Source organism: Rattus norvegicus, chromosome 2 (genome assembly GCF_021556685.1).
Source record: "Rattus norvegicus strain SHRSP/BbbUtx chromosome 2, alternate assembly SHRSP_T2T, whole genome shotgun sequence".
In the NCBI taxonomy this organism is placed as follows: domain Eukaryota; kingdom Metazoa; phylum Chordata; class Mammalia; order Rodentia; family Muridae; genus Rattus; species Rattus norvegicus.
In genome coordinates this window covers 198,731,872-198,740,000 of record NC_141535.1, presented here as the reverse complement: position 1 = coordinate 198,740,000, position 8,129 = coordinate 198,731,872, and the positions used below count along the sequence as shown (strand labels likewise).

The following is an 8,129-nucleotide window of genomic DNA, read 5'->3' as shown; positions in this document are numbered from 1 at the left end:
CTGGTTGAACCCAATGGTGGGATTAGTTGCTAATCCCACACTGTCTGTGAGTCTCTAACTACAAGTGATAAGGAAACCATGACAGGGATGGAGCTAGGGACCAGTGGCAAACCTCGCCCCCTCTCAGACAAACACCATTCATGGAGGACTTGGAGAAAGAAAAGGGAAGAGGGGAAACGGCATAGTTATATTATAATCTCAAAACACGGGACAATAATGTTTTAAAGACATTTCCAATTTCTATATGTGCCATCACACCCCAGCACAGCAGAAGAGAATCATTAATACCCAACTCTTACCAACTGACGGGGCCATCCCAACAAAAGAAATATCTGAATTAAATGAATTGTGGGTCAAAAGGACTAAGCATAATCAATAGAATGTTCTACCCAAACACATTCTTAGCAGCCCATGGAACATTTGCTAAAATGCATTCTGCATCAGGGCCTAATACAGAAAAACTGATATGATTCCCTGTATTCTGGCTGATCAAAATGTAATAAGACTACAAATCAAGAGCAAGAGAAATAAAAGGTGCAAAGGCCTGCTTCCAATCCCTAGTACCACATAAAACTGAGAATGGTAGCTCAGCCCTACATCCCAACAGCTAGGGCAAACGAGACAGGATAAATAATTCAAGACTACATACATCAAGTTTATGTTGGACTCAGGAAGGGAGGAAGGAAGGAAGGGAGGGAGGGAGGGAGGAAGGGAGGGAAGAAAGGAAGGAAGGAAGGAAGGAAGGAAGGAAGGAAGGAAGGGAGGGAGGAAGACAGAGTCTGGAGAGATGGCTCGTGGTTAAAAGCAGTGGCTGCTCTTCCAGAGGAACAGAGTTCAATTCCTAGCACCTACATGGTGGCTCACAACTGCCAACTGTCTGTGATTCCAGTCCCAGGGCATCCAATCTTCCTCAGGCACTGTACACATATGGTACAGAGACATATATCCAGGCAAATGCTAATACACATAAAAGTAAATTTAAAGTCTAATAAACATAATGCACTATAAAAAGAGAAATGCAAACAAGTTTATTATTATGCAAGTGAGTGTTTACTTGCGTACCTTATGCCCTCAGAGGTCAAAGCAAGGAGTCGGAGCCCATGGAAGAGGGTTATGGATGCTGGCTACCATATGGGTGCTGGGAGAACAAGTGTTCTTAATAACTAAGACATCTTTCCAGCCCCACGAATGAAATCTTTAAACAGGGGCAAACACACACACACACACACACACACACACACACGGATCTTCCCTTAATTATTTCAAGAGAAACCCACTGTGTGGAGGGAGAGAGTGCACGTGTAACCTGATAAGCAAGAGAAGGGACGCATTAACAGCTGGCTGTGTGGGGAGTATATGAATGTCTATTTTTGGAATTGTCTTCATATTTGGAATTCCCAAGTAAAATACTAAAAGTAAAAAGATACACCCAAGTGATGAGCTTTTTTTTGTTTTGCAAATAACCACATTCATTTCTGAGGCTAGCTCCTTCATGTTTTCCAAAATGAATACAACTTTCAGACTTACAATTCAATGCATGTTATCAAATCGAATCCAAGCAAGCGCGAGTCTCTCTCCACAACAGAGCCATGATACAAGGTGACAGTCAAATCTAGATCTCGGGGTTTTACGAACTCCCCCAAATAGGGAGACAAGCGATGCCTGCAAAGGAACCGTCCTTAAGTCAGAAACACTGGCAAGCAACCGACTTAGCAAACCCGGGGCTAGAGAGCGGCTCGGTGGCAAAGGACTTCCCAGCTAAGCAAGGAGAGCCCCTGACCCGGCAACCATTTCCTGTTATTCCCAACCCCACAAAATAAAGAGAAAAGGGGTTCTGGCAGCTACAGCTCTAGATTATCACCTTCTGCCCACACTGATGTGACTCTAACTTGGCCTGCTTTTCTCTTCTTGTACAAAACCCTAGGCCATCAGGCAAGTTCCTTCCGCAGTGGGATTTAGGCCAGGAAGAACACGATTTTAATGCTCAATGTGGTTCATTTTCACACTTTGCCTCTCTTTGGACCAGAGGTGTTTTGGCTCTTTGCTCTTTAGAAGAGCAGGTCTCGAAATGATCTAGAAATCTAATATGTGTCAGAGAGGCAGAAGAGGGAGTGTGGTGTGAAGGCACCAAGTGCATGCTCCCTTTACCATCCTCCCTGAGAACTGACGCAGTCACGAGACCTAACCCAGCCATGAGAACTAACCCACACCTCAGAGTCAGGCTTTAAACCAGGCATGGTGGCACACTGCAAATTTAAAATAAGGGTGCTCTGCATTATATCATAATAACGTGTCTGATGAGAGAGAAAAAGAGAAGATGCATTTAGTGTGGAAAAGACTCCATGACCTATGACTATACCTCATTTCTCCATAGTTCTACTACTATTCTGTGGACCAGGCTTCCAACACAAGCAACTTTGGGGGACAAACCACATCCACACCATAGGACTAGAAGCATTACCCATTTGAATGCAATTTTTCCTCATTGATATCCACCCCAACAAGCAGCTGAATGCATGGGTAGATTTTTAGCAGCTTTAGGAGCTTGGTATCACCACATCCCAGGTCTGCAACCTATAGATGAGACACAGTGTCATTTGCAAGACATTCATAGCCAGAAAGGTGGGAGTTTTTAAAACTGGAGGGGAGGGGTACTTGCAAGAATAACGAGCTAAGTTCAGAGCCCAGCACCTATATCAAGTCAGGTGGCGGAATGTGCCTGTATTCCTACCTACAGCCTCGCCAAATCTGACATATCCAAGTTCAGTTAGAAACCTACCTCAGAAAACATTCCTAATGTGTGACAGAGGAAGACACACCAATGTTGACCTTTTGGGGGGCCCCCATCTCTGTGTGTGTGTGTGTGTGTATGTGTGTGTGTGTGTGTGTGTGTGTGTGTGTGTGTGTGTGTGTCAGTGTGTGTGTATCCTGTCTCCATGGGAGACCGTGTCAGGAGTGAAAACATAAAGCCATTATGTGGAAGGACACAGGACCATTCCTGTTCAGAACAATTGCTACTGTCTATATTTGACACAAGGAAGATAAAAAGGCATGGCAGTCTTCTGCCTATAATCCTAGCACTGGAGATGCTGAGGCAGAAAACTATGTTTGAAGGTGGCCAGGATATGAGACCCTGCCTTAGGGGGTCCAGGGAAGACTAGACCCGTTCAGAATCACATTAGGCTGGAGTTGCAATTGAATTGATAAAAAAGTGCCTGCCTAGAATGCTTGAAGCCCTGGGTCCCATTCCCAGCTCTAAGTGAACCAAGAGTCATAGCACAGACTCATAATCCTAGCACTTGGCAAATCAGAGGCGGAAAGATAGGAAGTTCAAAGCTACCCTCAGCTACAAAGCAAGAATCATAAGTTGAGTCTTTTTTTAAGCGATTTGTTGCTTTTGGTTTGGTTTGTTTATGCAGGGCCTCCATATGTACTCCTTGCTGGCCTGGAACCCACTTTGCAGACCAGGATGGCCTCAAACTCAGGGCAATCCTCGTGCCTCTGCCTGAGTGTGTTAGGACTACAAGTCTGTGGCACCGTGCCAGCAGAGGTTGGCGTTTTAGCCTCATGCTTCAGAAACAAAGCTTGCTAAAACTCTGCTCTGTTCCTCTCTCATAGAGAAATTTAATTTCTTAATTCATTTCTTATGTTTATGTATTAATTTGTTTATTGAGGCAGGGTCTCCTGTGGCCTAGTCTGGCTTGAAGTGTAGCCAAGGATGACCCTGAACTTCTGATCCTCTTGCCTCTGCCTCCTGAGTTCTAAGAGTCCTGGGTTAATGGCTTAAACAGTTATACCCAGTTTCTGAGATACAGGGCTTTGTGCATGCTAGGCCAGCATTCTACAAGCTGAGCTACATCTCCAGCCCCAATTTCTCAAACTGTTTAAGAAACAATCACAGTGAGCCATGTGAAACTCCATACTGAACCCCCACGCCACTCAACTGTGCCTCTGCAAACTGATGAAATCGCTTTTCCTCAGTGGTTCTTTCCGACCAGGCTGGGAAATGCCTGGAGCCCCACTACTGTCAGGGGAAGAATAAAGGCTCAATTGAAAGCAAGTGATCACTTGAGGCCAGGTGTGGCAGCAGACACCTTTAATCCCAGCACTGGGAAGCAGAGGCATCTCTGAGTTCCAGGCCAGCCTGGTCTACAGAGTTCTAGGACAGTCAGGACTACACAGAGAAACCCTCTTGAAAAAAAAAGAAAGAAAGAAAGAAAGAAAGAAAGAAAGAAAGAAAGGAAGGAAGGAAGGAAGGAAGGAAGGAAGGAAGAAAAGAGGAAAAGAAAAGAGGGGGAAGAAAAGGGGAGAGAAGGGGTAGGGAAGGAAGAAGGGAGGGGAGAGAGAGATGGGAGGGGAGAGGAGAAAGGAGAGAAGGGGAAAGAACTCGCTTCATCCCAAGAGTTTGAGACCAGCTGGGGCAACATAGCCAGACCTTACATTGGAAAACAGATGGGGGGGAGGAGGGTGGTGTTTGGCAGGTGTCAGGGCAAACACTGTAATCACAAACTTGAGAGGGAGAGGCAGGAGAGTGGAGTTGGAAACCAGTTTGAACTATAAGACCCTGTCTCCAAAAATAAATAACCGTAATTAAGCTGCCCTTAATAACTGTTAAAAATGTTGTTGCTGGCCCTTCCTGGGATTATCACAATGAGTTTCCCAATTTGCGACTTTGTTCATGCTCCTATGGTTTAAAAAAGAAGAAAGGGGAAAAAAAACCTCCTTGACTCTAAACACATAGAGCTCCTACCCTTAAAGTCTTCTCCCTATTGCAATAATCACTTTGAAGTTTCTCCTGCTGGGCACACTGGCAGTCTCTGCCTCGAGAACTTGAGGCAGGATGATCCCTTGAGCCTACGAGCTAGAAGCCAGATCTACAAAACCACATGTCTTTTTTTCCTTTCTTACTGCCAGTTTCCTCCTACTTGTATATGAGGTACTATAATCATATCCAACGCCCCAAATCACCCAAGTACTTTCAGGATGCGGAAGTAGCTCAGTAGTAGACGGTTTGCCTAGCAGGCCAAAGCCCTTATTTTAATCCTGAATCCTGGGGGGGGGGGGGGGTGCCTGTGTCTTATGAGTATATTGATAAACCACTTTAATAGGGCAGTCTTAACCATTTATAACAATAATAATAATAATTACCTTCTTGGGTTCATGGCGATCCACTAAATCTCTAACGAACTGGTACCGTTGTTTGTATAATGGCGGCCTGAACCTAATTACCTTCTCTGCACAAACTTCTTTGAAATTATCACCAAGCATACTGCACTGCAGGATTTTAAACAACAGAAAGGTTTCAATCACACATGACTTTAGACATTTAAGAAGAAAACAAAAGGATCAATCAATCTGGGCAACAGCAGCTCAGACGTAAAGTCACCAAAAAGTCACCATGCTACACAAGCTCCTTGCAGTGCACCCTGACAGGGCTTTTCTGCGTCCTGTAGATAAACAGGGACCTCTTTACTGTGTGAACTGCCAAGGACCATGGTCCAGACAGACCGAAGACTAAGAAACACTCTCTCTCTCTCTCTCTCTCTCTCTCTCTCTCTCTCTCTCTCTCTCAACCTCCCAGGCTTCCCTCAAACTTCTGAGGCCCCTTCTCTATCAGGGCTTTGATCTGAGTTTGGATCCCAGTCTTTGGACTGCATAGGCCAGTTTTAGCAAGAATTTTGCTAACTCCATTAAAGTGAGTTTCCCACCTTCGTGTTTCTTCTTAATTTTCTATGCATTTATCCTATCTTCCCATACCCTACTCCTTGCCTACATCTCTCTCTGTATATTTCCATCTTCAGCTGCCCTAGCTTTACTTACCCAGAGTTAAACCCTTCTGTTCTTGTTGCAACAGCCCTAAGTCAGAATAGCCTCCACTTCCCCCCAGCAGATCCAAGAGAAAAAGAAATGTAAGCTGTCCCTCTGCAGCAGCTGTCCCTACTATTCCTACAAGTACTGTAAAGGACTAAACCAAAACAACCTGTAACTAGAGTAACAATATCCAATAAAAGCCCATTACACATGGGGCTGAGATGTAGATTAGCACAGCAGACCACTTGTCTTCCATGGGTGTGGCCCTGGCCTCCATCCCCAGCGATACAATAAAACACACCCTGAATGCAACCAAGCCCCCCCACCCCCGCCTCCTCTCCCTCTCCCTAGATGTCCTGGGAACTGAACCCAGAGTTTAATTAGTGCCAAAATTAATCAAGGTAAAGTTCGGTTCCTTTCTCGGTTGCACTAGATAGTGCCCAAACGCTACACACAGGGAGATTCCACCTAGGTTTCCAAGTGTGGTCCCTCAACGAGTATAACATCTTCCTGGAAACTTAGAAATGCAAAGTCTTCAGTCTCAATGGACCTCAGATAAAATTCTACACTTTAAACTCTCTAGGTAAAGAAAAGGAAATATAAAATCTCCAGGTGACCCATTTGCTTGTTTAGAGATTTTTTTTTAAATAACAATTGTGTTTTTACTTTATATGCATCAAATGTGGACATTTACTTAGTTCAACGCCCTGGGGAGAGATGCTAGGGCCCAAATAGGATGGTTTGTCATTTCTCCAGAGTACATGAGACCCATATGGGTGGGTAAGAAGGGTGCCAATTACCGGTATGTTTTCTGCCGTTTCCATTTGGTTTTCGACTTCCATTGTGACAAAAAGTAAAAATCCAGATTTATCCTCTGGGCTCTGTATCAGAATCAGCGGCAACTCAGCTGTAAATGCCAATTAAACCCTTTTCATACGAGATGCCTGGAAGAAACGATGGTCCGGAGGAAAAGGTGTAAGCATTCTGCCGCCTTCTCCTCTGTTACCACTTGCCCACAGAGTTTTCACCCTGTAAGCAGTGAGATGCTGATGACGGGTTCTAAAACCATGCAACTCGGCAAAGTGCGATAATACTAGCTCAGTGTGATACACGCTAGTGCTAAGATCCTCGGCCTTGAGTTATAGATGCTGCTTGTTTTATAGAATGCATACATAGCAAGTCTGAAGCTTATTGGATCTCCCCAACACTGCATAAAACCAGACCCAGTGGTGCTCGGCAGTAACTCAGCACTCGGAAAGTGGGAGTTCAACGTCATCCTCGAAATCTCAACCTCATCCATTCTGCTTTCAGTACCTTCTCAAACATCATCAAATGAATCCGGGGTGCGGCGGATGCCCTTAATGAGCCAGTGAAGCTGCAACACCGATCCAATTCACTTGGGGACTTGAATGTTGGTATTCTATTACACATGTTCCTAACAACTAGAACTTAATCTGAAGTAAACAAGAGATCAACCATCAGCTTTTCAGTGGTTTCCTGATGTGTATTTATGAACCTCGGCTCGGGGGTGTGAGTAATGGTGTTAGTGTTCCATCTCTAGTCCTCATCAAGCCCCAGCATCACTTACCCATGGGCAAGAGGCAAATCCACCACGGAAAACAAGCTGCTCAGACAAAGCCCCGCCCAGAACCGTGCCGCTGCGGGCCCCGCCCCTGACGCCCGCGCAGCCGCGCTGCTCCACCCGTGCTCCTCACCTGGCTGCCCGCTAGCCCTGCGCCTCGCGCCTGCGCTCTGAGCCCTCAGGGTCCTCGCTGGGCGTGCGAAGCTCGGCCATGCTCCGGCCCTATTCCTCCAGGCTGACGCCTCCAAGGTGTCGGTTTTGGGTCACTTAACGGCCGCTGTGGCGCATGCCCCGAAGACATTTTCCCACCGATCTTCAGAACCCCGGGAACCACGACTCTCAGCCCCACAGCATCCCAGACCCTCGCGCTGCAGCGACCTGCCCCTGCCGCGACTGTTGGGTACGGACCAGACCGGCGGCCAGGCTACAGGCTCTGTGGCTGTTAGGTCCGTGGAGCCCCGGGTGCGAGGCTTCTCGTGCGCGCAAGAGACGTGGACATCCTCCGGACCAATGGCAGGCCACAGAAGAGGCAGGTGAGCTCAGCGCGAGCCTGCTGGCCCAGAACAATTAATGGCACGAGGGTCTTATAGGGACCATAAACTGGGTAAAGTTGAATCCCAACCACCTAAGCTCTTAAACATATTCTTTCAGCTTCCAACACTGAACCATTTTTTTTAACCACATACACTTTAAGGACTGCCTGATCTCAGAAAACGGGTAGTGTTAGTATGCCCTC

General features: G+C 46.2%; 1 protein-coding gene across 3 annotated transcripts in view; it reads right to left on the bottom strand.

Annotated features, from left to right (window-relative positions):
- The window catches only part of Henmt1 (HEN methyltransferase 1), a 17,323-nt gene extending 9,464 nt beyond the window's left edge, over positions 1-7,859 (bottom strand). The window contains exons 1-5 of one of the 3 annotated variants that reach the window (XM_087613504.1): positions 7,527-7,859; positions 6,612-6,755; positions 5,149-5,274; positions 2,462-2,574; positions 1,528-1,662 (exon numbers count right to left, since the gene is read on the bottom strand). In XM_087613504.1, coding sequence (XP_087469630.1) covers positions 1,528-1,662; positions 2,462-2,574; positions 5,149-5,274; positions 6,612-6,653 — 416 coding nt within the window. In that variant the 5' untranslated portion in view covers positions 6,654-6,755; positions 7,527-7,859. 3 annotated transcript variants of the gene reach the window in all.
- Between the last annotated feature and the right edge of the window lie 270 nt (positions 7,860-8,129).